At 49.5% G+C, this 27,264-nt stretch overlaps 1 protein-coding gene across 1 annotated transcript; it reads right to left on the bottom strand.

The window, feature by feature from the left end:
• Positions 1–280: 280 nt before the first annotated feature.
• SLC4A3 (solute carrier family 4 member 3) lies at positions 281–26,344 on the bottom strand (the record flags this gene model as incomplete). Its single annotated transcript, XM_079539253.1, has 22 exons — positions 281–358; positions 1,056–1,229; positions 1,372–1,541; positions 1,762–2,015; positions 3,659–3,825; positions 5,478–5,567; positions 6,256–6,462; positions 6,916–7,110; positions 7,629–7,777; positions 8,156–8,377; positions 8,704–8,917; positions 10,851–11,035; positions 12,765–12,861; positions 13,287–13,461; positions 13,659–13,794; positions 14,417–14,597; positions 15,591–15,742; positions 20,583–20,794; positions 21,377–21,510; positions 21,803–22,140; positions 25,429–25,585; positions 26,291–26,344. The coding sequence occupies 22 exons, from the start codon at positions 26,342–26,344 to the stop codon at positions 281–283; spliced, it is 3,741 nt and encodes a 1,246-aa protein (XP_079395379.1).
• Positions 26,345–27,264: the final 920 nt, after the last annotated feature.

Genomic DNA, 27,264 nt, shown 5'->3' with positions numbered 1-27,264 from the left:
AGGGCAGACCCCTGACCCACAGGCGCTCTGGACCCACACAGCTTTGGGATGTGAGAGGCACCTCTCAGCCCCTCAGGTCTGAAAGGAGAGAGAGACGAGCAGCCTCTGCTGAGTGAGCGATGGGACAGCAGGAGCAGGGGCTGCCTCCTGCAGAGCTATGGAACAGCCATTCATTGGTCCAGGCAAGATTGCTCGACTTGTGGCAAGTCTCCTACTAGTCCACGAGGGGACAAGCAGGTGTGAGCAGCCTATCCCAAGTGCAGGGAGGGCAGGCTGCAGTTCACACAGGCATGTGCAGCTCATTGTACTCGTCCCGGCCATCCTCATCAAAGTTCGGCTCTGCATCCTCCGAGTCCAACTGGGAGAGACAGAGAGCAGGTTTTGAAGGCCACAGCAGCCCAGTGTGCCAATGTGCATTGAGCTATGCAATGTAGCTGCACCAGTTCCAGGAATAGCGAAGCTCTTGTTCCCTCCCTCCCAACAGGCCCCTTTTTTCTGCCCCTCCTGCCCACTGGTGCTTCCCCAACCCAAAACATTCTTATTCTGACAGTGCATGAGCACTGGGCATTGGTTCAGCACAGCAGCTCCTCCCCTGCCAGTAGCACCCAGAGGGACACCATGCTTCTGGCTGCAGCTCCAGAGTGCTCTTCAACAAGAGCTCAGGAGGCATCACCTGAGGAGCTGCCAGCATCCTGAAACTGTGATTAAGTGCTCCTCTGCCAAATAGATGGTGTGCTGCCCTTGCTGCTGCCTCCAGAAACAGGGTGTCTCCTTGATGAAATAGCCACAAATGAGAGGAAGGATAGAAAAGCAAGCCTTTTTTCCATGTCTCTGTACACAGAGATTCTCTGTTTCCTTCTGGCTGCCCACCCATCCCACATTATGTTTTCAGGGCTACAAACTCAGAGGAAGCCACCACCCATCCCAGACTACCAGATACAGAAGGGAAAGACAAAGCTTTGGTGGCCACAGATCTCCAAGCCTTTTGGTCTGCCCAATCTCCTAAACCTCACGACACTGTTTTGAGCTAGACTTAAGGACAGCTGTCTGCTTACGGCTTTGAGCTCCCTGTCGTGGAAGAAGCGGGGCAGCACAAAGCGTCGCAATGGCACTGTCATGATCAGGACAAAGGGAAAGGCTAGAGATGCCACCGTAGACTTCACCACCCAGAGCAGCACAATGCAGGCCAGTTGAATGCAGGTGAAGAGATTCATCCTCCACGTCTTTACCTAGGGAAGTAAATCCAGTCTAAGGACACATCCTCCTTCCTGGATCACCAAGAGGTCATCAAAGCTAACATCACCAAGAAGGCACCATCCTCCCTTGCCTGCCTCTTCCTCCTCCACTCTCCTGCAGCTTGCCTTCACTCACCTTAACAACATAGATGTGGTCAGGGTGGTGCTTGGATGGCATGAAAATCAGGAGCAGTCGCTCGTAGAGCTGGATGCCCGTGAGAGATGTAACCCCCATGTAGAGGAAGATGCCAAAGAGCACAGCCAGCGGGATCTGCCGTAGCATGTTCCCCATCACAATAGACAGACCTGCAGAGACAGAGCTCAGAGCACAGCTCATCCCATGCCAGCCACTCTGCCCCCAGCTCCCCAAGAGTTCAAGAGGGGTCTGGCTGGAGAAAAACCAATGCTGGGGGAGCTGCTGTGAGGTTAGGTGGGGGCAGTCCCTGCAAGTAGGGTAGGGTCACAGGCATGATGAGATCTGAGTGGGCAGCCCTGACCCTCCCACTTCACCCAAACAAAGGCTCACCGACAAGGGCAGCAATAAGCACTCCTGTCACACGCTGCTCCTTCACCTCCTCGATCTTGGGCTTCTCTCCTGGTGCGATGGCCTTGCTCATGACCGTCAGGGCATTGACATGGGTGACAGAGCGCACTGTTGCTGCGGTCAGCCAGGGCAGTCCAAAGAGTGCACAGAGTCCCCCCATAGTGCCAATGAGCAGCAGGTCCAGGTGGAAGCCAGAACCTTTCAACAGCTTCCTCTCCTTCTTGCTCACAATCAGCCTGAGGAAAAAGAGCCTGCGTCAGTCAGGCACAATTGCATCACAGGAAGCATCAGTGCCCAGGGACAGCAATGCAGCTGGGGACAACGTTCACTCCCTGAACGTTGAAGTACATCCCCCATGTATGAAGGGCATACATGGGGACAACAAGGAGACGGACAGGCACAGGAAGGGCAGAAGCCAACCTTAAATTAGAGGTTTCCTTCTTGATCTGCTTGAAGCAGATCACCACCACATCGTATCTGTATGGGAACTACTGAGTCACGGCCTGAACCTCTGATTGATCAGAGGCGAGCCATGAGTCAGCCAGAGGAGCACAGGTGAAGGCAATTCACCTGTGCTGCCAGAAGGGGTGGAGCCTGGCTCCACCTCTCCTAGACCTATTTAAGAGCTGGCTACCAGTGGGGAAGGATCTCTTCTGGAGATCACCTCTACTGGTGTTTTGTGGGTGAGCCCAGCATAAGGGTAAGCCTTCAATTTACTCTCTTTTGTTATCGTAATCTACTTCGCCTAACTCTCTTGTTTATTTTGTGATTATAATATCTTAATATCCATTGATTTTGCTGATTATACGAAGTTGGGAGGATTGGCTGACACGCCTGAAGGCTGTGTTGCCATTCAGCAAGACCTGGATAGGCTGGAGAGCTGGGCAGAAAAAAACCAGATGAGGTTTAACAAAAGCAAGTGTAGAGTCTTGCATCTGGGGAGGAATAATTCCATGCACCAGTACAGGTTGGGGGATGACCTGCTGGAGGGGAGCTCTGTGGAAAGGGACCTGGGTGTCCTGGTGGATGACAGGTTGGCCATAAGCCAGCAGTGTGCCCTCGTGGCCAAGAGGGCCAATGGCATCCTGGGGTGCATTAAAAAGAGCATGGCCAGCAGGTCGAGGGAGGTGATCCTCCCCCTCTACTCTGCCCTGGAGAGGCATCATCTGGAGTACTGTGTCCAGTTCTGGGCTCCCCAGTACAAAAAAGACAAGGATCTCTTGGAAAGAGTCCAGCAGAGGGCCACGAAGATGGTGAAGGGCCTGGAGCATCTCTCCTATGAGGAAAGGCTGAGTGAACTGGGTCTGTTCAGCCTTGAGAAAAGAAGACTGAGAGGGGACCTGATCCAGGTCTATAAGTATCTAAGGTGTGGGGGGGCAGAATGGCGAGGCCAGACTGTTTTCAGTGGTGAGTGGAGACAGGACAAGGGGAAACGGCTAGAAACTGCAGCATAGGAAGTTCCGCACAAATGTGCGCAAGAACTTCTTTACAGTGAGGTGACGGAGCACTGGAACAGGCTGCCCAGGGAGGTGGTGGAGTCTCCTTCTTTGGAGATGTTCAATACCTGCCTGGATGCCTACCTGTGCGACCTGGTGTAGGGAACCTGCTTTGGCAGGGGGGTTGGACTCGATGATCTCTGGAGGTCCCTTCCAACCCCTACAATTCTGTGTGATTCTGTGATTATACAGTATCCTAAGGGGAGCTGAGAGATGATGGGAGAACCCAAGAAGTTACAGCCTAAAACAGGCAGGACCCTGCCCTGGCTATCCCACTGGGATGCTGGGTATGTTTCCATGCCAGTGGCACCAGTGACCATCCCATCCCAGCCTTGCCTGCCCAAAGGTTAGTGACAGTGGGTATTAGCAGGGGAAGTACTCACGTAGTGATCTGTGTCTCCATGAAGATAAGAATGAAGACCAGAAGAGCAGGGATGGCAGAGGCAAACATCATCCACAATGGAAAGGTCCCATTGCTGCCCATGGGGTGAATGAACCAGCCACGCTTGTGAGGAGATGTGACCGACAAGCCAGATGGGACATTCAGCTTCTGATGGTGTAGCCACAAAACCGAGCAGTTATTCATCAATGCATACATGCCCACTAGCCTTGATCCTCCCAGCCACCCTGGTCTGAACACCTCTAGTGATGGGACACCACCCTGATTTGAGTTTTCTCAAGGGTTATCCACTTCAGTGTGTTTTTTTTTAAAAAAAAAAAAAAAAAAAAAAAAAATCCCATGTCCCCCATTTCTAACAACAGCCTGTCTCATTTCCTCTTTTAGCTCCTGGAATTCACTTGGGTTTTGTCCAAGAGACCAGTTATCTATCTTCTCTCAGGAACTTCACCCACATGTCAGGGCTTGCAGATCATGTTTAAAATGCTCCTTGACCTCTGCTTGGATAAACCAAGCATCTTGGACTGGTAACTCTTCTCTGAGGTGGTTTTCCAAACACTCTTGGATTGGTAACTCTTCTCTGAGGTGGTTTTCCAAACACCAAGCCTTTCCTGAGACATTTTTCAGTATTAATTTTGCAGTGTGGGCCCTGGAACTGGCCACATTCTCTGGAAATGACCTCACTCTCAGCATGTTCAGAGGGCATATCAAGTTTGCACTCCCATCAGAGACCACACAGAGTCCCTTCTCTCCATGGGCCCAACCATGCATTCACCAGCACTTAAACTCTTGGCTCTGCAGTGCTCTACAGCAGCTCTTGCTATCTGTCTGCACGAACAATGCAGTGAGAGTTTATGATTTGCATTTATGTTAATCAGCATAAGTATGAATAATATTTCTGGAATGCTTGTACATGAGCTAAGCTGTGTAACTAAGTACTGTTTTCTCAGGAAGCTTTGTACATATGCTGAGTTAATACTGAAGTGATAATGCTTTTGATATTAACTGTAGTAGCATAGAGGGGTATGAAAAGGATGTAACAAAGCGTATGATTTTACTATTGTCTGATAAAGCCAGATTTTACATTGAGATTTAAATTACTAAGAATACACTTGGAATCCATTAAGCCTTGGACTGCCTTTATAAAAAGCTTGCATGCCAGACAGGAACTGCCTTTCACCCTCTCCCTGATGTTAGTTGAAATAAATACCAAAACAAAGATTTAACAGTGCATCTATTAAAAAAAGAGAGGGGGGGGGTAAGGAAATCTGTGAGGTGGCTATGTTTCATAGCATTTATGTTTGTGCATAAGCTGGGAAAGAGATCATTGTGTTTGAGATGAAATGATGAAAATATTTAGTAGCCTACAGACAGGGAGAGCATACACATGTAAGTACTAAAAATATGACTGAATACACCACTGAAACTATTCTATGGCATCCTTTTCAGCGTGAATAAACTGGTTATGTCTTGTTAATCAAATACGAGGTTTTAGAGTTACTAAGAGGGAATTAACTGTGCTGGTTCTCTCTGATTCTCAAAAACCTCCCCTACTAACAGCAGGAACATCAGAGGGGTTCTGGAGCACTCCAGCCCTTACAGCTCTGGTTTCCATCTCAGATAGACCCTCAGAGCCTCTTTTCAGTGTGGGAGTAAGGTTGAGGGAAGCGTTTCTGTTTGCTTTGCACTGTCATGACTAACAAGGCAGGAAATGTAAATCCCCAGTTGCACAAGAGCAGGCCATGGCATGGCATGGATCACTGCCTGTGCTGGAGGAGGGGCTCTGAGGCAGCGCCGGCACATACCTGCGTGTATGTGTCTGTGATGGTGTAATCCACCAGCACCATGACTAGGATGGAGATGGGGATCCCGAAGTCTCCAATGATCCGCCGAGCCTGTGGAACAAACACCCTTGCTGGCAAAGAGCACGTGCTGGCTCCTTGCACCCACCATGCCAAGGGCCAGATGGGGTAAGTGCTGCTGTGAGCCTGAGCACTGTCATTGAGCAGGACAAGAAGTGCAGTGCTGGTCCATGGGGCTGAGCATCCCACTGCCCCTTAAGGCACAGTCCTCCAGCCACTCCTGCGTGATCAGCCAGTTGCTCCAATTGGCCTACTTTGTTGGGGCTCCAGGTATAACACAGATGCCTTGCATGTATAGAAATGTCAAAAGGGAACAAGCTGTAAGCTCGTCCTCTTTTATTCCAGTTCAACAGACGTGTATCCAACCAAAGGAGTTTTCCCAAGGCCCAAAGGAGCTTTCAGAAAGGCTCATTGGAGTAGGACAGGGAAGATACTATGATTAACAGCCAGCTCTCACCCACAGCCAAGTTACCATCCTATCTGCATGGCGTTTAAGCAATTGTTTGTGTTTCTTTGGGTGATGGTACCAGCATCACACAGAGCAAAGCAGCACTTCAAGGTGCAGTTATGATCACATAGGGCTGGATAAGACACAAAGGGGACACAGTGCTCTAGTCAAGTTCATTCAAACTTTCAACAAGGAACAAAGGGCTGCAGCAAGAAGCTTTATTTGTTTGGCACATCTCTCAATCCCCATCATCTGGCCCCACAAACTTCTCACCTTTCCTCCTAAGAAGCGGCTGTTCTTGAACTTGCGCATAAAGAAGGCAATGAAGAAGGTGCCTAGCATGAGGATGAGGGAGAGGAGAGCAGTGTTGGGCTGCATCCTGATTCCCAGTGACATGGCATCTGCAGAGAGCATGCTGGCGTTCAGGCCGCTTTGCACATTTGGTGGGTAAAACTTCAGCAGAGGATGTTCTGCAAACACCTGGGCAGGTGAGAGAAGCAGCAGGCACAGTCATTGCAGTGAGGGACAGAGGATATTGTCACTACTGGGGATGAGGGGATGTGGAAGGCATCTGCTCTGCAGAAAGGCGGGAGGGAGAATAGTTAGATGGTGGATGCAGACAGTCTCAGCATCTGTCACCTCGCCTCACAACCTATCCAGCTGGAGAGAGCTGAAGAGAGAGAATTGGCCTCTCTTTAATGCCTCCTGCAGGAAGAGAGTGGAAGGCAGATGTTAGGGATCACCCTGCCAGCCTCTGGTGGCACAGGAGTCAGTTGTGCTGGGCTGTAGGAGGCCAGCAGAGAGCTGCTCTGCACAACTCCTAGGGAAGATATGGCTGTGATGCCCCTGTTCTGCTGCTTCTCATATACTGAAGGGGCAGATTCCTGGGGACCCCAAGAGACGTGGCAACCCATCTCCCAGGGGAAGGTTCACCTTGTATAGTTTGTAGAACGTCTCATAGATGAAGATGAGGGAGATAAGGAAAGCAAAGATCTCCTGGGTGAAGGGCGAGATGTAGCGCACCAAGAAGCTTCCTTCGGCTGCCACAATAATGAAGATGAAAACGATGAGCCACAAACCAATCCACACTCTGCCTGTCAGGTACTCGATGCCTTGTGTCTGGCAGAACTGAAATGACAAGGGTAATAAATTACTCATGCCTCCTCAGGCTTTCTCCTTCCTCTTTTCCCCATCAAGACCATAGACTCTGCTGGAAAAAGGCATTTTCCTCTCCACAGGCATCCAGCACAGAACAGCAATTTCAAGGCTGGAGTCATAGGTAAAATATTCTGGAGCAGTATTTTAGGATGCTGCTACATGTGTTCATTACGTCAGGAAGAATGACATGCAGGGCTGGGGGAGAAAGCTTCAACTGCACTCAGCAGATAAAGAGTGCTGCTACCACTGCCACATTTCAACAGGGACAGCCCATGGGAAATAGCAACGGGAGACAGAAGTCCCAGTAGTTTGACGTGAAGCAGGTCAGCATAAACAGAACCAGCGCTGGCTGAGCTAGGAACAGCCTGGCAGGATCCACAGCATCCAGATAACACAGCCCCTGTGGAGACCTGGGAAATGCTGACTGCCCTCTCCAGTGCATCAGCAAAGTGAGTGGGTGCCACGAATGAATGCTGCCTCACAAGTACCTTGTAAAAAGCTTCTTCAAACACCAGCAGAGGCCCTGAGAAGCCAATGACCAGGAGCGGCTGGGCTCCAAGCAGGGAGAAGAGGATCCCTAAAACCGAGGTGGAGATTATCAGCTCGGAGACCCCCATGAGACCCTCAGTTTTCTCTCCTGGGAAAGAGAACAACATGTGAGTGTTACAGCCCAGACACACTATCACTGCAGTCTCTAGACACAGCTCCACATAGAGGCAGGTCTATCCCACCAGTCAGACATCCCCTGCACTGGGCATGGAGTGCAGATGGAGTCCAGGAAGCACTGGGGAGATGGCTCCCAGTGGCCGTCCCCAGCCCTGGGCTCTGCCTGGAAAGAAGCAGTGGGCTGAGGCTGGAGAGGCCAAGCAGCAGGGAGAGGACAAGGCAGTGACCATGGTGCAGCACGTCCATTCTCCCTAAGTAAGCGACACCAAAGCCCACCCCTGCACAGCATCCCACAGACACAGCCAGTGTTCCAGCGTGCAAAGAGCAGACCAGAAAGCAGGCCCATTACCTAGGAGTCCCCCGAAGGTGATGGCAGGAGAGAGAGCAGCAAAGTAGATGAAGAGAACGGCTGCGAGACACTGGCTGTGCAAGGCGTCTCTGATGTCACTGAGGTATTTGGGGTACCTGCGCTTTATGTCCCGAACCAGACCTCCAAAAAATATTCCAGTCCGCTTCAAGGGGTCATCCTCAGCTTCCTCCTCTTCTTCCTCAGCTTTCACTTCACACAGCTCTGGAGGTGCATGGAGGGCAGGGCTTGAGCAAGGGAATTCAGGGCCCCCCTTGGGCTGCCCTTCTGCATACCCCATGGAGATCTTCCTCTTGCCATGCTAATCTGGCCTCCCATAACCGCACATCCCACAGCCTCCGGGTGTCCCCAGCTGCTTACAGCCTCTGTCCTGCCTCCATTATACCCCTGCCTTCTGCCCCCCACCACGACTGCCCACTGCTGGAGCCAGGCCCTGCTCACCCCTCTGCCAGGCTCTGTGAGGGGAAGGCCCACTGGGGCACGCAGGGCACTAGGCACAAACTCTTTTGCCCAAATGTGAGTGGAGAGACCTTTGGCTTCCTGGACATCTCCTTCCTTCATGGATTTCTGCTCCCTCTCCTTCCTCTTCCTCAGCAGCAACTTCTGGAAGGTGGCAATGGATTTAAGCAAGTCTTTCCCCTCCACCTCAGATGGAGGAATGACAATGCTGCAGTCCAAGAACTCATTGATTGCATTGAGGAGATCTTGACGGTCATCAGCCATGTACGCAGCCTCATGGAAATGCTGGGAGGAGCAAAGAAAAAGGAGGAGAAGGTTCAGACCAAGCCTGTGCTCAGTCATCTATAGCCTAGAATCATCACTTCCTGTGACCCTTCAGCAACAGCCCACTCCCTCCACTCGCTCTTTGTATCACTATTGCCACTCCATGACCCACCTTTCTGAACCTTCCCTCCCTGTTCTTCTACCCAATATCTCACTTAATACCATATCTCTCCTCCCTTCCTGTGCTATCCTTCCCAATGACCTGCTTGCTTTTCTCCCTCAGCCCTACTGCTCTAGCCCCAAACTGTGCTTCTGCAGCATCTCTGCTAGCTACGCATTTCACCAGAGCACACAACTCCCCTGGTGGAACCTCTCCTACAAACAAATTCAGCCCTGTGCTTCTTAGCTATCCTGGTGCCTATACAGAAAATATGGTTGTATGAGAACTGCCAAATCACAGCCTGAACCACCAATTGAGCACCTGGAGAAAAGCCCTGGAAGTACAGGTGAACATAATTCACCTGACTGGAAGGGTGGAACCTGGCTTAGACCTCATTTAAGGGCTGACAGCTACCAAGGAAGGATCTCTTGCTGGAGATCCCTTTCTGCAAGCCTCGATCTTCAGAGACAAGTGAGTATCCTCCTTTTTGTAACATCTTATCATTGTGTTGATTCTGCTACTATTACAATGGTAGAGGAAGAGAAAACAGGTATCTACAACAGGAGAGAAGCTGCACAGGTGAAACCAGGCAGAAAGGTTTGGAGATGCTCCTGACAACAAGGACAAGATGACAAAGAAGGGCTCCATTAAAGATCATGAGGGGACAGCGCTACTATAAATAGTAGGGAGGTGGCTGGTGAACAGGTGGAAGTGTTGCATTACTTACTGAAAGGGCTGTAAGATGATGAACAAGTGAACAGCCTGTGAAGCAGGTAGGGATAGCTAAAGTCTCTGCAGTACACAGACTCCCTGGAGCCACAACTTCAAGCTGTAAATGATACCATCCTCTCTTCCTGGTGCCAGTCACCATGTAACCTTGCAATGGACAGTCTCGGCTGCTGCTGCTGCTGACTCCCCTGATCCAGCAAGAGTAGCAGAGGCTCTGATGAGCACGATCAGTCCACAAATGCAGCACTGAAGCTAGAATATGGCAGCTCATCTCTTCTAACTCAGAACAGCCTCAGCTGAGCTCCATGCAACTCCTGGGAAGGGACTGTTCAGCTCTTGTTGCCTACAGCCCACCTGCTCTGAGTGGACTTTTTACCAGTCCTAGAGAGCTAGGCTTGTTACTCAGTTAATAGTTTGAAGGCACTAGCCAGGATGACACCGTGAACTTTTATTCTCCTGTCTTGGATATATTCAACAGATGTTCAGATTATCTCTTCTTTGCCTTTAATTCCTTACCAAAATAATGAATTTCACTTTCCTGCCATCTAGCCAGATGGGGAACTTCTAGCATTACATATGCCTGAAAGAAAACCTGTTCTATTCCTCATCTCTCCTCCTGCACTGATGTGCTTCTACAAGAATGTTGCAGCCATAGGGCTTAGCTAGAAGGCAAAACTCTTGGTGAACAGTACCAGACGTTGCTAGGTGGTGTAGTCAGTGTGTCCTGAGCCAGGCATCATGGTCACAGGCATCACTTGGCCTCCTCGCCTCTGTTTGTGAAATATGAACTGAATACAACTCTTCTAATTTTGGGTGGTACTTTACTCCTGCTTTTATGTACAAACCCTTCCCCTTACCTCCAACTCCGTTTCAGACAAATGTCTATCCTGATCTTCCCTCTGCAACAGAGCACCCTACCTTGGTCTAGCTAAGCTGCTTTTAAAAATTCCAGCTGCTTGGGCTTGTCTTTCTCACCTGGACCTTTCCACAGCATTGCCTCAGAACTCTTATCCAAGGAGTGATTTCTAAGAAACTATCCCACATTACTGCTAGTCAGCTCCTCACCTTGTCAGACATGAGGGTGGAGATTGATCGACCAATTTCATGATAGTCCATGTTGGCCTGGCTTGGTCCCAGCAGCACGAAGATGAATCTGACAGGAATAGGGACCTCCAAGACAGATTCCAGGAAGACGGCCTCATTTAGTCGGACAAAGGCCATAGTTGGCTGCTCCAGGAACTGCACACAGCCTACCAGGAGGCAACGTTTTGAGCAGTTAATCATTGAGGTGAGCTGTACTGGGCTGCCTTAGTGGAAGTGGCAATTCAGGTTCTCTTAGCCCTGCACTCCCAATAGACTATTGACAAAGAGGACTGTTCAAAGTCTCCCTGGTCACTGATCATTCCCTAGCTTACTTTCTCAATCTCCTACACATGAGCTTTACTTACATTATAAGGAGCTGATTTTAAATCAGAAGGTTGTTTACTACTAAGCCAGTGCCTTATGGAAGGAAGTCTCCTACATGTTGGCATTTACTTTTATCAAAGAAACTCCTCTTTAAAAAAAAAAAAAATGAAATGAGGTTTACTGAACATGACCTATTTCCCACAAACCTCACTGCTTAGCAATAATTACATTCTTACTCATTAGCTCTTTATTAATTGAACGCCATATTAGCTCTGCCATAATTTTGACTGGAAAGGATGTCAGGTTAAACAACCTATAGGTGCTGGATTGCTGTATGTTCTTTCTTGAGCATTGACACTATTAGCTTTCTTCCGGTTTTCTCGTATCTTCCCTGCGTTCTTAGACCTTTTTTGGATGAAAATAAGCCAGTTCTCTAAAGACTCATAGGTACAAATTATACAGTTTGTTTTATAATGTCCATATCTCGTGAGTGTTTGGCAGCCTTCACAGCTCCTAACAGACTGGGAAACAATCCCGCATCCTCCAGCATACCAGCTGCTTCTTTCCCATGCTGAACACAAATGTTTGAGTACTTCTATTTCTCTAACATTATTTCTATTTCAGTATTTCTATTTCTCTAATCATTATTACTGAACTTTCTGCCATCTGTGTCCAGCAATGAGCTATAGTCTGTATTAGACTGGCAAATCTGTGTGATCTGAATGGCCATGAGGATCCCAAGCTACAGAAATGGTCAGTGTTTAGTCATCTGAATACCCAAAATGCATTTATGAAACTAATCTGGCTTCATCACGGTTAAGCTTAGCTGAGCTGCCAAGACTCTTTGCCCAAGTTTTCTATCTGCTAGACAGGCAGTGACATTTACTTTGCTTACAGCACAGTTGTTTGCTCAGAACTCAATGCCAGCAAAGCACTGAAGAAGACTGTTCTTGTGGTGGTCAGAAGGTACTAAACCCACTGATGCTCAGTCTGCCTGCCGATGGCTCTCATTTGTAAAGAGAAATACATCCTGGTAACGATATACTGATCCCAGAGGCTTTGCCAGTTGCTGGGTTCTAATTACCAAAACTTGAAGCTCTTTGACACATGCAACCAACAACCAAAACCAGCCCAGTTGTGGCAAGGTGTGCTCCCAGGTTGGGAAGAAGACAACACAAGGCCTTACAGCAGTGCTGGTAATGAATGCCTTGGGCACTTAACTACTTCTGAACCTCAAAATGGGATATTTTGGTGACTGGTTAAACTTTCACCTCTAAGCTAGGCACCAGTTCCCAACCATTACCCACATTCAGTACTTCTAATCGTCAAAAAAAAATTAATTAAAAAAAAAAAAAAAAATCAATCCACCAATTCTATCCAGTCACACTTCATGTTTATTACAGACAAACAAGATGTGTGTTGCCACCACAAGAAAGAGTGTACAAAGCTCCTTCTCAACTTAAACTTTGGAAATGCACACCAGATGTCTAAATATCTCTCAGGAGAGAGAGCACCCAAGCTGGGCTCAGATCTAAACTGGTCTTTTTGGTGTTGGGGTTTGCAGCCTCTTACCCACAAGGACTACAGTGGCCTCTGCATCTTCAGGAATCTTCTCCATCAACTTCAGGTATTTACGGTGCCCCTCAGAGTTATGGACATGCACATTTTTCTGCCAAGGAAGAATAAAAATGAGTAAGAAGCATGTCCTTGTGCCTTGGTTTCCATACACAGCCTTGCTCTCCATTGCACACTGGCACCTGGGCTTGTCTTGGACCACACCAGATGCCTGGCTCCCTGCTTAACTAGCGAGGCAGCCTTACATTAAAAGGTCATCCTGCAAATGCCAGGGCCAGCTGAGCCATCACACACTCCAGCACTCACATAAAGCATGAGGCTAAAATTAGGTCCCAAAACCGTAATACAGTGACCTGATTTCTAGTGCTCCAGGTGATTCAGGCAAGCACAGCCTTTGTGAGGACGAGCCCTCCTAGGTGCCTGGGTGTGGGCATCAAGCATTGCTGTGTGCTGTCCCAGGCCAAAGAGTGGTCCTAGGGAGTGAAAAAAGGAGAGGTACCCCCCCCACATCATCCTCACCTCTTTACATTCAGTCTCATGGGCCTTGGCGTCAGCCATCTCAATTCGCTCCTCTCCCATGAGGGGCACACAGGTGTCTGTGGTGTGATTGTGGTGGTGGTTCCCCACAATAGAGTTCATGCTGGAGCTGGAGTGATTCCTTGGAAAGAAGCCCTCCTTCTCATCATTTGGGTGGCTATGGAAGGGAGAAGTAGCCTCATTATACTGCTCTAGACAGTCTCCTTGCCCTCTTCCACCATCAGAGACCTTTGCCCCACCAGGCAGTGATCTGGTCACCTGAGGTATAGCCAAGTCCTTGCCAGTCTCCCTTGTTGCCCGGGGCTTGCAGAGAAGTTCTGATCTTCCCGCAGGCCTCAGCTGTGTCCCACTTACCTGTGCTTCAGTAGCAGGGCACGCATCACGTTGGCTCGGTCCTCTGCCCTGATCTGGTCAGAGATTATCATGGTCTCCACCATGAGGTGAGCAATGCCAGGCAGCGTGGTCTGCTCCAGGTCAAGAAGAACAGCACCTGCCAGGAGGAGAGGTGCCCTGTAACAGCCCCACAAGCGCCAGGCCCTCCTCCCACTGGAGGCAATCTCGGGCCTTCTTGTTTTAAACACTCTCAGCTGAGAAATGCCACAAGTCCAGGTATTCCTGTCCTCTATGTAAACCTTTGTCCCAGAGAAACCATAAGATGCTGTGTAGGCAGTCTGAGAGCTGAAGGAGCACTTGGTATCCCATCATTTGTGGGATGTGAGCACTCCAGGCTCTCACCCTGAGGGGGTCCAGTGAGAAGCATCTCTCTTCAGTGAGAAGACACTGAAGACACCCAAATCCAGATGCACTAGTACCTCTAGTACCTTCCCCTCATGGGTCCAAAACCTGCTGGTACAGCTGGGTGTGGCAGTGCCATGTGCCTGAGGACAGCAAAGCAGAGCAAGGAGCCACCTCAGACAGCCTTGGGCTGTTGCAATATCCCGGAAAACAGACTGTAGGATGGTCCGTCTCCCACATCCAACAAGGAGCCTGAACAGACACTGTTGGCATGTCTTCAGCGAGCAGCCAAACAGCAATAGGAGCTGTCCAGCAAAACTTGTGCCAGGGCAACATACAAGTCCTGTGCCTGCAGCACAAAGCAATTTCTGACTCACCGTGGGCAATTGTCTTCCTAAGCTCCAGCAGACTGCGGAAGGACAGTGAAGCCACGTGAGGTTTCCCCCACCTGGCTGTGTCCTCCTCCACATCCTCCTCAAACTTGATCCAGCGGGCTGTTTCCCTCCAATGCATCTCCTGGTTCTTATCCACCACCAGTTCGTTCAGCTCCACAAACACCTGTATGAACAGCAGTGGAGATGTGAGAATTCCCCTGATGGGTATGGCTCTATAAGCAATATGTGGAAAGCCTCGGGTTTGTTCTCATTGTGATGCTTGTTCTATAGCAATGCTCAGGCAAACTTGCCTTAGCTAACAGAGTTTCAGTGAACAGAAACAGCTAGGTCTGGCAGTATGGCAGGAGCCTTTACCAGAACATAGAGCAGCAGAAAGCTACAAGTGAGACAGTGCAGGCAGAGGAAACAGAGTGAATCAAACCTGTGCACTTCTCTACCAAACTAACAACTTTGTCCTCTGGCTGCTTCTCAGCTAGAGTAAGAAGTTTCCCCCCAAATTTCCTACGCTAACATTTTGTCATGGTTTGGCCTTCACACCTTCTTACCAGAAGATGGTGATATTACTGTATTACTGTATGGGAACTGCTGAAACACTGCTGAACCTCTGATTGATCACCTGAGGCGAACAATAGTCAGTCCTGAGAGCACAGGTGAAGGCAATTCACCTGTGCTGCTGGAAGGGGTGGAGCCTGGCTCCACCTCTCCTAGACCCATTTAAGAGCTGGCTAGCAGTGGGGAAGGATCTCTTTCTGGAGATCCCTCCTTTGGGGTTTCACAGTGAGCCCAGGACAAGGGTAAGCACTCCCTCTATTCTCTTTTTGGTATAATAACCTGCTTAGCCAAAACTCTCTCGTTTATTTCATAATTATAACATCTGTATATTCAGTGATTATACAGTTGCCAATTTCCCATACAGCACTACAATTTCTGTAACTTTTTATGTCTTTCCTAAAATTGAAACACTGTGATTTCAGAGAAACCTCAGCTTTTATTAGAAAAGTGTGTTTTCAGCTTTTGTTGACAATGGATGAGAGATTGAAATGTCCCTACCAAGGCCATGTAAAGTATTAATAATATTGAAACTACTTTGATTACTTTATAAATGTCTGTTTCTCAATCTGATTTATCACTTCTGAACAAGTCCACACATAGATACCTCATGGGGTTTTCTGTCCAACTTCTTCTTCTTCTTTTTTTTTTTAACTGATGGGGTTGATGTTAATTTTTTGCTCGTCCTGGTGATCTGGCTTCTAGATGGTTTCTTCATCAGATGCCTCCTCACACCAGGGTTGTCTTCAAAGCGGTGGCCTGAACACATGGGAAGGGAGAAAAGACCACCAGGGTGTCTAGGGGAAATACACTGTCTGGTATGAGAACACATCCAAACCCACCTTTTTCTCTAGATTATACTGGCAAAGCTCTGGCAGTTGGAGAACTCACCACTGGCCTCTGGAGATCCTTCCTGCCTCACCTGTCTACTTTCAACTGTTCCTGATGTCTGAGAGTTAATTCCTTTAGAGATCAAGATTTCCTCCTGGGCTGTGCATAAGCTGGAGCATCACTGCAAAAGCTTTTAGATTTTATTTGCTGTACCTGAGTAAGTGGTGCACAAACCCTCTCTGTATTGCCACAACAAAAAAGCAACCTGAAGCCCTATTGGTACGGCACAGAAGTGCATCTTCCTCAGACCATGGGGACAGGGAAAATTTCAGAGCCCTGCTCCAGAATGAGTGGGCTGTCCCAGGTAGATCACAGAGTCAGTGATCTTACTCAGCTTTGGTCTGTGCAGGCTCGCTGACCTCCTTGCAAGGCAAAGCCAAAGTCTTCTGGGGTGAAACTCAAGACTCCATGTATCTTTCTGCAATTGGCTTCAAGACTTGCAGCTTTCTCTGGGCATGAAAGGTAGTGAAAAGCATTGTGCTTGAAGGCCTTGTGCTGTCCTCGATGCTCACTGCAGGAAAATATCTGCGCATCTCTGGTAAGGAAAGTAACAGCCCAACATCAGGCCAGGCCTTGCTTCTTGGAAATCTGGGTTGTTGAATTAAATATAACACGAATCAATACTGAGCCTCAGGGGATTTTCACCCACTGGCTGCCATGCTGATGCAAGTCCTGCTGTCAGCTGGACTCCTCCCTGCTCTACTTACTGTGCTGTAGTGTCAATAGGAGCCAATAACTGCCCACTGATACATATGTTTCCAGCTTCCTCAGACTTTTGCATGGATTTCTCATTTCTTGCATGCCCCACAGCTGCTTCCCCCACATGAACATCAAGCTCAAGCAAGCACCTGAAGCCTTGTGTCCTTACTCAGCAGAGGATCTCAGACCAAGATCCAAGGGTAATGTGCCCAGAGAGCAGATCTTCCCTCCTTGCCTGAAGCCAAGCTCCCCAGCACAGTATGAGGCGGTGACAGCATCTAAGGATTCAGCATGATTCCTATGGTGGCTCCAAGACAACAAATCGGTATGTTACTCTCCTACAGAGCACCTCCTACAGTCTTTTCCAAAAGATATTCTTGCCACTGTTGGCTTCCATAACTCATTCACCTTAAGTCTGAAGATGACAAATGTTACTTTGCACTGATTAAGGTCTTCCTCCAGAGTACCTGTCCTAGTCAGTCCAACTCAGCAGGAAAATGACTTCAATTCATGCATTAGCTCCTGCTTTCCTCCATTTATTACCCTTTATCCTCAAGCAGAAAGTTCAGATAGAGGCATCAGAATAGTTGCATTGGTACTAGAAAGCAATTTCTTAGCCCAGCATCACAGGAATGGTGCACTGTTCCTATTTGCCCCAATGTAAAGCTATAGCATTACCTCTAGGAAGAAGACTGAAACCCCATCTCTTGGAATACTTAAAGTTAGACTAAAAAAAATGCTAGGCAGCATATTAAAAAGTCAGGGCCCTATGCTGGCTTCTGGGAAAAGATATTGCCCAGCAATTGCTTTCCCAGCTCTACCTGGAGTGGGACAGTACGTGTGTGAGTAAATATGAGTGTATATATAAGCATGCATTTGGGATAATGTACTATAACTATGCACCTAAGTGTATGTAGACATGCAGCAGAGCATGTGTAATTGGGAAGGTGAAGACAAAGACAGGGCTATACCCATGCAAACACACAGGTAAGAATTTGAGGGTGAGATTGGGTCATGCCTGTAGTTTCTACAGTACATCTGTGAAGAGGAGGGAAGATATGAGAGGAGCTGAAGAAATGCAAGCTCTTTGCATTTCTTATCCCTGCTAACACCCAGCTGTCCCTGCACAATGTTCCCTATACTCCAGTCATTAAAAGGAATGCAAAGAGACGCACTCAGGTCCACCAAGGACTCTGCTCTGCAGAAAAGCTATTACGTTCCTCCTGGATCTGAGTTGATCCTAGAAGAGGAACATGCATCAAGTAGCTGAGTAAGTGGCCCTGGCTGGACGTGAGCTGGCTCTGCACAGACCTGATGCTGTTGTCTCTGCCATCTGTCTGCTGCATCTCTGCAGGATTAATCCACAGTGTGGATTTATTGTGCAGAAATAATTAAGCGTTGACTGTACAGTACATCCTATTTCAAGCACCTGCAGTATTAGCTGTAGCAATCAATGAATCAGTTAACTGCTAGCAAGCCAAATGTCCCCACTGCATAAGTGATGCATATCACACTTTTAAGAAGCTACCTTCCGCCTTCCCAAGAGCAGCCATCCTTCCCTAGGTGAACCTGCAGCTATTGCTCTCAACGCACAAGTTGTTCAGCCTGGGACAGCTGACGGGGCCAATTAGCTCCAGGCTTATGGTTTAAACTTGGCACCTATTAAGTTGTCTAAGAATTTACAGTAACAAATATCAGAATCAGCCAGAAGCAAATCCTCACTTGCTGGTCCCCGTACAAGCACATAGGCAGACATTCTTTCCCCAGGGGCTGCAAGGCTTACAAAGATGGACTAGTTGAGACAGAAATAATGATGCTGGGACTGAGAGGAATCAGCATTTAAATGTTTTACCTTTTATCGTACCAAAAGGCTGTGGTAGAGCCAGAAACTGCACCAAGCCTCTCGAGCCCATGTTGCACTCTTGCCTCCCCACACCTGCTTACAAAGCCTGGGATAGCTCTGGGGCCATGCCACCTGCCTTTGTGCACTTGTACGATGCCTTGAATCATGCAGAATATGATGCAGATGAGGATATTTGGGCAGCTGCCATGGAGCAATGACTATGAGCAGCGTCCCTCCCAAGGTGACACACACAGCTCACTTCAGCTGCTGAGAAGAGGCTGCCTATATGAGGTGGCAATGAGGTGCTCCTTCTGTGCAGCCTCTGGGATGGCTCAGAGAGCCACTTCTCCACAAGGGGTGCACGGGTAAGGAAACCTGCAGAGAACAGGAAGATGCTCTTTGCTCTTGGGATTCCTACTTTCTCCTTCCCTGCAATTCCCACTCTTCCTGCCTTTTTCCCCTTTCCAAGCCTTCTGGTCAGCTTGCTGTCAGCTACTTTCACAAACAACACTTAAGCCTGCAGACACAGGGACTAGTTTATTTTCTTCTCTGGGCATTAGTCTACAGCGCAGAGCTGAGAACCTGATATCCAGCACTGCTGTCAGATCTGCAGCCCTGCTCAGATTCCAGCAAACAGAGAGCAACAGCACACTGTCACCTTGTGCCACAGATGGAAGGAGACATGGCTCTATTCTTATATGTGACTGGGAGCAGAGGCTTTTCCTCTGGGTGGGTTACTTCCCGATAGGCACAAACAGCAAGGGGCAGCTGCCTCCAGGGCTGCTCGAGAAAGAAGCACACAGGGAAGCACCTCAATGCTACAAAATGGATCTGTACAAAGACTTCATACTAACACACAGACACCAGACAGCTCCTCCAACACCCCCAGCCACCGAGTTGCATGCAATGGGGCAGACAGTGCCTTCTCTAAACCAGACCAACCTGACACAGGGAGAGCAGCAGACAACAAACAGAGAGTCAAGGCTAAGCACTGCAGCTGGGGGCTCTGCTCTACAGCTGCACCCAGGGGTCACTGCTGTGGTACTTACAGGTAGGCTCCCCACCTGGGTAACCCAGGTGGTTTCTGATGGCCTCCCATAAATCATAGTCTTCAAAATTGAAGGCAAATTCATCAAAGTCTTCATAGCCGAGCGAGTTGCGAACGCGGGCACTTACTGCTGCTTCAGGGCTGCCGCCCTCTTTCAATTCCCTTGCCGCCTCCTCGCCCTCCCGCAGGGTGCTCATGTTGTCCTTGAGAAGGTCAGGGGTCAGGTGCCATGAGCCACTCACCTTCCCAGGAGGGGCTGGGGCTGCCAGGCTGAAGTGCAGAAAGCGAGCTGCCCTGGAGGGGCTTCAGCGCAGCCCTGGAGTTGGCCCCAGTGCCTCTCTCTCCTGGGCACAGGGCATGGAGCTGCTGGGGCCTGGTGAGGTCCTAGAAAGGATAGCTGCACCCGAGAATGTTCCTGGGGAAAAATATTCCTCTGGCTCCTCGGAGCAGGATCCTCACTGTGCCGCGAGCTCTTTGCTGGATGCCCAGGGACAGGCAGGCTCCGCGTGCAGCACCGCTTCCCTCCCTCACTCCCCTCTGGTGTCTCCCTCCCTCTCCAGCATGCAAAGCAACCTATTGAATTCTCCATGTCCTCAGGCCCTGAGCGTGCGTTTCCATGACGTCTCTCCTGTCTGCCCTCACGCGCACACAGGGGCAGTCCCCTCAGATGTGTTTTGGAAGGGGCAGCTGCCTCTCTATGAGCAGCATGCAGGAGGGGGAAGGCTTCTCACATCAGGTGGCTGCGATCCCAGAGCTGGTGTGTCACACAGAGGGCTGCTAACTGGGAAAGTGTGTCAGGAAAGGAGAGAGCTGGGTCTCAGGGAAAGGCAAGGAGCCCTGAAATGGAGAGGGCAGAGGGATGGGTGGAGGAGGTCTGGCACCTGCAGGGTGGGTGGGAGGAGAGGTTGTTGGGCTCATGTGGAGATGTGGAACCAGAGTTCTGGATACAAACAAGCTGACAGAGAGGAGTCAAAGCTAGAAAAGCGGGGACTGAGGGACAGGGAGATGGGGACCAGATCTGTCGGGGGAGGCTGAAGACTGTGTGTGGAGCTGTCAGGAATGAGAGCTAAGCAGGTAGATGCAAAGGACACACATGCTATAGTGTGGTAAAATCTCACTTTTCATGCCATCCAAATCAGCAGATGCCAGCATCTGGGCCTCAGCCTCATCCGTGGGGACACGCTGATACGCTGCACTCTCCAGTGTGGTCATACTGCCGATGCACATCCTCTCCTTTAAATCATAGGTAACTCGTTGTCCACTTGCCACCTGGCCCCAGGGCTTGCGCTTCTCCCAGCCCTGAGAAACACGTTCCCGAGGTCCAGGGAGGCTGCAGGGATCAAAGAGACTGATGGTAGAAAATGAGATAAGTGGGGGCAGACACTGGTTCTTCTCAGGGGATGAGATTACTTCACCCAGACCAGAAAAACAATTCCCTGAGAAGTAGCAGAGTCAGAAGTCACCTGTCCCAATGCCTAGAGGTTGTCCTACCAACCCTTCTGCTCCTCCTTGCCCCACAGCGCAGAGCAGGATCAACCTGAGGCATGTGTTAGGGACACGTCTCTAAGATGAGAACCTCATGCCCTTCAACTGTGCTTCCCAGCCTTTTGGTCAGCACCACAACACAAGCTAACTGAGAGAGAAAAACTACCGCACATGTGCACCCAGTGCCCCCAAAACCACATCCTGAGGAACCCACAAACACAAAGAGGTCCCAGGAGTCCTAGAAAGTGACCATCCTGCTGGAGAGCAGCAGTGTTGCTGCAGTTGCTGGGCTCCACAGTCTCTCTGGTTCAGCAGGAGAGTTGAGACTGGGCAGAGCCACACACCTCCCTGTGCCACCCCAAGTGCAGGGTCTGTGCAGCAACCCAAGCCAGGGAGAGTGGCAGCAGCTCAGCACCTGCCCTCCTACCTGCGGATGGAGGCAGGGCCCTTGTCCTGCAGCAGGTCAGTGAGGCATGGTGTGGAGGACACCTCCTCTTCCACATGGAACTGCGCTGGGGCCAGAGTACTGCCAGACTCATCCTCATCACTGCCAATGGTGAACTGCAGAGACAACAGCCTTGAGAGCAAGAGCCAGGTCAGGCACGTGTCCCCTCCCATCATCCCCACAGCCTAGAAAAGGCTATACAAACTTCTCCCCCTCATATCTGATATCTTCTAAGAATGGTCACATTGATCTTCCCTCATGTCTTACACCCCAAACATGGTCATGCATACGCTTTCCTCAGCATCCATTCAAGACAATGACTTCTCTGTTACTGTCCCATCAACCTTCCCCCCTGCTTGCCCCAGCCTCCAAGCCTTGCTCAGGCAGCTCAGGATGCCCCAGCCTTGCCTTTGGTTTGCTTGGGGGCTCCAGCTTAGGGGATGTGTCCTTCCCACGAGCTTCGCCCTCAGACTCTGCAAAGATCTCCTTCTCCTGGGCTTCCTCTGCCTCAGACTCTCCTTCTTCCTCCTCCTCTTCTTCTTCCTCTTCTTCCTCCTCTTCTCCTCCTTCCTCGTCCACTTCTTGGATGGTAGGGGTGACCTCTGAGGGGGGTACTGAGGTTTTCTTCTTTTTCCTTCTTCTTTTTTTCTTCCTGCTGGCACGGGGGGGCCTCTTTTGGAACTTGAGGGCAGAAGGGAGGTGAGTGGAAAGGGGATGATGGATGTGGTGCGAGGTTTGGCGGTGGACTGAGAGAGAAAAAGAGAGTCAGAGGGGCAGGAAGAGGCTGGGAGGAACCTGCCAGGCGCCCCTCCAGGAAACAGCATGGTCTGGAGATCAAGGGCCAGGAAGGGCAAGGAGAGCCACCAGCCCACAGGGACACAGCAAAGCTCTTCCAATGATGTGGCAGACTGTGGTCAGCCTGAAGTAGCTGAGGAGGCAGCCCTTGTGCAGTGCCAAACCACCCCAACATTGTTTTGCCACCCTGGGCAAGACAGGGCTCTCCTGAGGCTGCTGAAAGCCATTCACACAGCTGTGCAGAGCTGCAGGAATCTGCCAGAGACAACACCCCCTTCCTAAACACAGGGAAATACTTCTCACATTCTCAAACAAGCAGAGTTTGGGTCATTTACAAACATTTCTTTCCTGCATAGTGTTCTTTAGTTGCACTTAAATAGATGTGCCTTATTTCACTCACGGGTTTGGACAGGAATCACAGACTGAGACTTCTAGTGCAGATGCAACATAAATTCACATCTCAGGTTCTGTGAGGTACCAGCCTCTGAAATGCAGGCTCAGTTAGGAGGTTCTCTTTAAAAACCAGGGTAAAAAGCAGGGCAGAAGGACTTTTCTTCAAACTAATCCACAAAGAGAAATTCATATGGAGTTGACCTGGGTGTCGTGGGAATTACACAACGAGATGAAATTAATGAATTAATTTCTGAGCCATCACTCAAAACCAACGTCAATGCACCATGCAGGGAGGAGGGTAAGCTCAGCATCTCCCAGCAAGAGATGGGAAAGCCACTTCTGCCTGGTCTATCTGCAGGCACAAAGCCTCCCAGATGCAGCCTGCAGGATGCATGGCCCCTGGGGCTGCACCCGGAGCAGCTGAAATGCCGGGGGCACCAGCCGCTTTGCAGGGCGGCTTTGCTCAGCAGCTCTTCCTGAGGAATTGTTTCCAGCCTGTTTTGATTTGGTTCCTTCCCAGCTTTCCTGTGACATGGCAGCAAAATCTGTTTATAGTGAAAACTACCTTCAAAGGACATTTTCAATGGAAGCTGTAACCTTCTCCATGGGAGAGCCAGGCAGGTTCATTGTTCTGGTGTCATGTTTCCTTTCCTTTGGTTTCTCAAGTCTTTTCTCCCTTGTTTCCCCCCTTGGGAACAGCAGGAATATTTCACACAGCCCTTGGTTCAGCCTCGTGGCAAGAATTAGAAGAGGTTGTGAATGGTCAGACATACGCAAAATGGGAAGATGAGGTTCTTAATGACCACTTTTTCATCCAAAGGGCTATTTGGTTCTTTCCTTTGAATAGATAGATGTGGACAGAAATGCACTCCTGTTCCGCATCCCCCAACCTCCTGCCATGGATAGGTCAGGCATCAATCCCTCATGCAACGAAAAGCAAGTAAGGCCCCAAGAGTGCACAAAGCTGGTGCTGAAGTCACAGCCCAGCTCTCACTTCTGGGCTGTTTGCATCACGCCAAGACAGAAATGTCTGCATTTTGGACCAGCAGAGAGCCCAAGCCTCAGGCTGCAGGGAAGTGTAGTGATGGCAAGTGGCTGGTCTGGCACAGAACAGAGCAGCACCATCCTTTACCTCAGCATTTCTGCCAGCTAATCACTTCTCCCACAAAGGAAGGCTGGAGGAGGGAAAAAACACACCTTTTCCAAGCACAGAATGCATTGTTCTTCCCTCTTCTTTCTCCCCATCTTTCAGCAGCTTTTGTGCACCCAGCCTCTACTCTCCTTCCCCATGCTCTTCCTCACATTGCCTGTCTGAATGCAAAGCTATGGCCAAACCAGTGTCCGATTACACTTTCCAGTGAATAAAAGAGAAGAAAGAACCTACAACCAGGAACAACAAGTTCCTGGTTGTGAATGGGGCAGGAAACATTTTTAATTCCATAGAGCATTCACCTCCATGAGCCTATGGAATATCTTTCAAAGTCTAATAACCCACCAGATCTTTCAGCTTCAGAAATACGTGCTGTATAAAATTTCTGAGAGCCACAGTTTGACACATTCCTAGCCCTAGATATCAGGGTTACATCAGGAACTCAAAAGAAAACAAGCCAGATTCTAACAAAGAGAGAAAAACTCTTCTATTTAATTAAAAAAAAAAAAAAAAAAACACCCAAAACTAACAAAACAGCACAAATCTCTAGGCAAATTTTCCAAGAAGCTTCTGCCATGCATGCTGAAGCAGATCATCTGCATGCTCTGCACCAACTCACACACCTGTGCACACACAGAGCTCTGAGCAGGTAAGTACTGCCAGCACAGTACAGGTATCCAACCTGCAGCAAAGCAGTGAGTACCCTGCAGCCACAAGTGTGAGTGGGTGCTCAGGTGGAAAGTGCTGTTTGAATGTAACCTCTGTAGAGAGATGGCACAAGCAGAAAGTAGCAGCTGGAGTGCATTATAGTAATTGAATGTTGCTAGCAAACTTTTGCAACACCAATTGGAAATGAGTGGCCAAGCAGAAAACAGCCTGGTGATGTACTTAGAACAAAATGTTCCTAAGGTTGTATCCTATCAAAGCTAAGCTGCGAAATAAGCAGTATCTGATTGCAGAGAGCCAGAGACTGGGAAACTCACTCAACCATTGCTACTTGTCTGCCACACGCTGGCCTGCTGGCTGGGGGGCTCTTCCTGCCCGTTACTGCCACTATTACAACCTACTGTGACCATCTAAAGCAAGCAATAACCTATGACTGCTCTTGTGGGCACACTCCTATTCTACAGCCAAAGTGACTCTGACTGTTGCCTTCTTCATGGAAGGGCAATTAGAGGAATGAGCATGCTGATCAGAGGATTCCAGGTGAAATAGCTGCAGCATTTTAAACTCATGTTCCATTTCTAATTTTCAATCCTTTTTTGAGCAGATAAGATGGTTTCATGGTTGCTATTTAGAAATACATGGGCATGTCTGACTGGAACCATCTGCTTTCAGACTGGGGAGGACAGCCTGGCTTCTAGCCATATTCGGATGTTTCTTTGCAGCCATATGGAAGAAAAATAATTTCAAAGTGGAAACTTTAGCTTGTAGAGGTGGCTGCAGAGGTCCCTGACACCAATTGAGGAGGTGACCTGAACTACGTGTCACCTGGGCTGAGCAGGAGCTACACCTCCAGGAAATTGGGACACTGATACAGACTGACAGAAGGCAGCGAGCACTGGGTATAAGCAGCAATTTGGGGACACTCTAAAGGGAGGAAAGGTTTGTGGGTCCCTGGCAACAGGCTGCAGAACACATGGGGCTGAGCAAGGGTTAGGAATGGATGTGGGTACAATGGTTCAAACCTACATACATTCAAAATCTCTCTCACTGTAGCTGCGTTTCTGCTTCTCCAGATCGCTTGATGCTGACTTGCTTATCAGGTCCCCAAATCTCTCGATTGATAAAGTCTTATCCAAGTCCTCATCGTCCTCGGCACCAGGAGAGGCTTTTTCTGCACGATCTCTGCCCTGCACAGAAATCGCCAGATAACAGTCAAACACTGCAGACTCCTACCATCCTCCAGGTTCTCGTGCCCTGCACATGGAGCTGGGTTTCTGAGGAGCAGCAGGCAGCATCCCACGGGGCAGGGGAACAGTTACTCATTTCTGGGCGCAGCTCCTCTGCAATCCTGGGGCTCCCGTTTCCCTTGACATGCCTTCCTCAGGCCTTTCTGCCCAGTTTCCTCACATTTCAGGCTACGGGTGCTCCTCTGCCTTTTGCTGCTGGGTAATCACCAGGTGACACCTGCCCTTTCTGTCTCCTGAGCAGCTGCAGCAGATACAATTGTCTGTCAACACAGCCAAAATGCCAGTGCTGAGCTGTTGTGGACTCCTGAGTTTCCATGGAAACAGGAGGAGGCCCAACTGTGACAAATCTGTCTGTGCTGGGCACAAAGAGGAAGCAAAGTGGCTTTAGCCAAGCTGTGCCTCCCCACAACATCCCCAGCTGCCCCCTGGCACCATAAAGCCCCTACAGCTCCCATCCCACCAGGACTATGGACACCGTGTGCACTCAGAGGCTCCTGCTGTTTGCCAGCACCACTTGATGGCACACAGAAGCAGCCTTCAGCCTTCTCTGGACCTCAGCTTGCTGTATGCACGGGGAGTGCATCTGGGCTTGAGGGCAGTTCCTGGGACAGACAAAGCACTGCTGCTTCCAGATTTCCACCTCACCTGCTGCAGGTCGATGAAGGCATCTCTTACGGGAGGGGACTCGCCAGCTGCCATTTTGGTTCAGGACCTAAGGGCCTGGGCAAAATATCAACCCTTCTCTTTCACCGGCAGGCACCCAGCAAACCTGGAGAGTGGCATAACCTGTGGAGAGAGGGCAGGACAAGGGAATGTCGTGGGACACTGCCACCCACTGCCCTCAGTCCCTGTGGTCCTAACCCAGAGAGGCCACCTCGGGGAAGCTGCAGTAACAGGGCAGGCTGAGCCTGGCATAGCTGCATCACCTCCTGTCCCACCAGGAGGAGCTGGAGATGGCTCACAGAGCAGCAATGGGAAGATTCAGGCCTGTGAAAACCCATCTGAACTCACACGGAGAAGGACAGACGCTGTAAGCACATCCACAGCACTTTGCACAGAGGGATGGATAAGCAAAGTGTTCTCGTCTCACTGAGCAAGAGAAGAGACATTTGTTAACACTACAAGGGAAGAATACAAATGACTACAAAATTGGCAAAAGGGAACATTTTTTTCAGTGATGTCACTGGGGGGGAAAAGTGCAAAATTAGAGGATAGCTTGGCTATCTCTCTGGGTAACAAGCTGTCATATTTATGACAAAACTCATCTTCCATAATAAGCTGTCAACTAGCTGTGAAAGCTTTGGAAGAGGTATGATAGGACTACAGGCTACATCCCTGAGATCTGCTCAGGCACTTCTTACCATCCCATCTGAAGTATCTGGTATGTGCCACTGTCTGAGATGCGACACTAAAGCAGACAGTCTAAAGGTGACGCCAGTAAGACCACTCCATCATTCCTCCTTCTACCTTCAAAGATCTCCAGAAGGTGCTACTACAGAGTCTCTGCTTATTCTCCCTACCTGAAGGCACATGTTTATGAAGCCAAGAATTGTGGAGCTGCCTGTAAGGCAACTTTGAAGAGTGAATGTCATCACCAATGAAGTACGCTCTCCTGGTCC

The sequence above is a fragment of the Tetrao urogallus genome (assembly GCF_951394365.1).
Source record: "Tetrao urogallus genome assembly, chromosome: 8".
Classification (NCBI taxonomy): domain Eukaryota; kingdom Metazoa; phylum Chordata; class Aves; order Galliformes; family Phasianidae; genus Tetrao; species Tetrao urogallus.
Note: the sequence above shows the minus strand (reverse complement) of the source record. Positions and strands in the feature narration are given on the sequence as shown.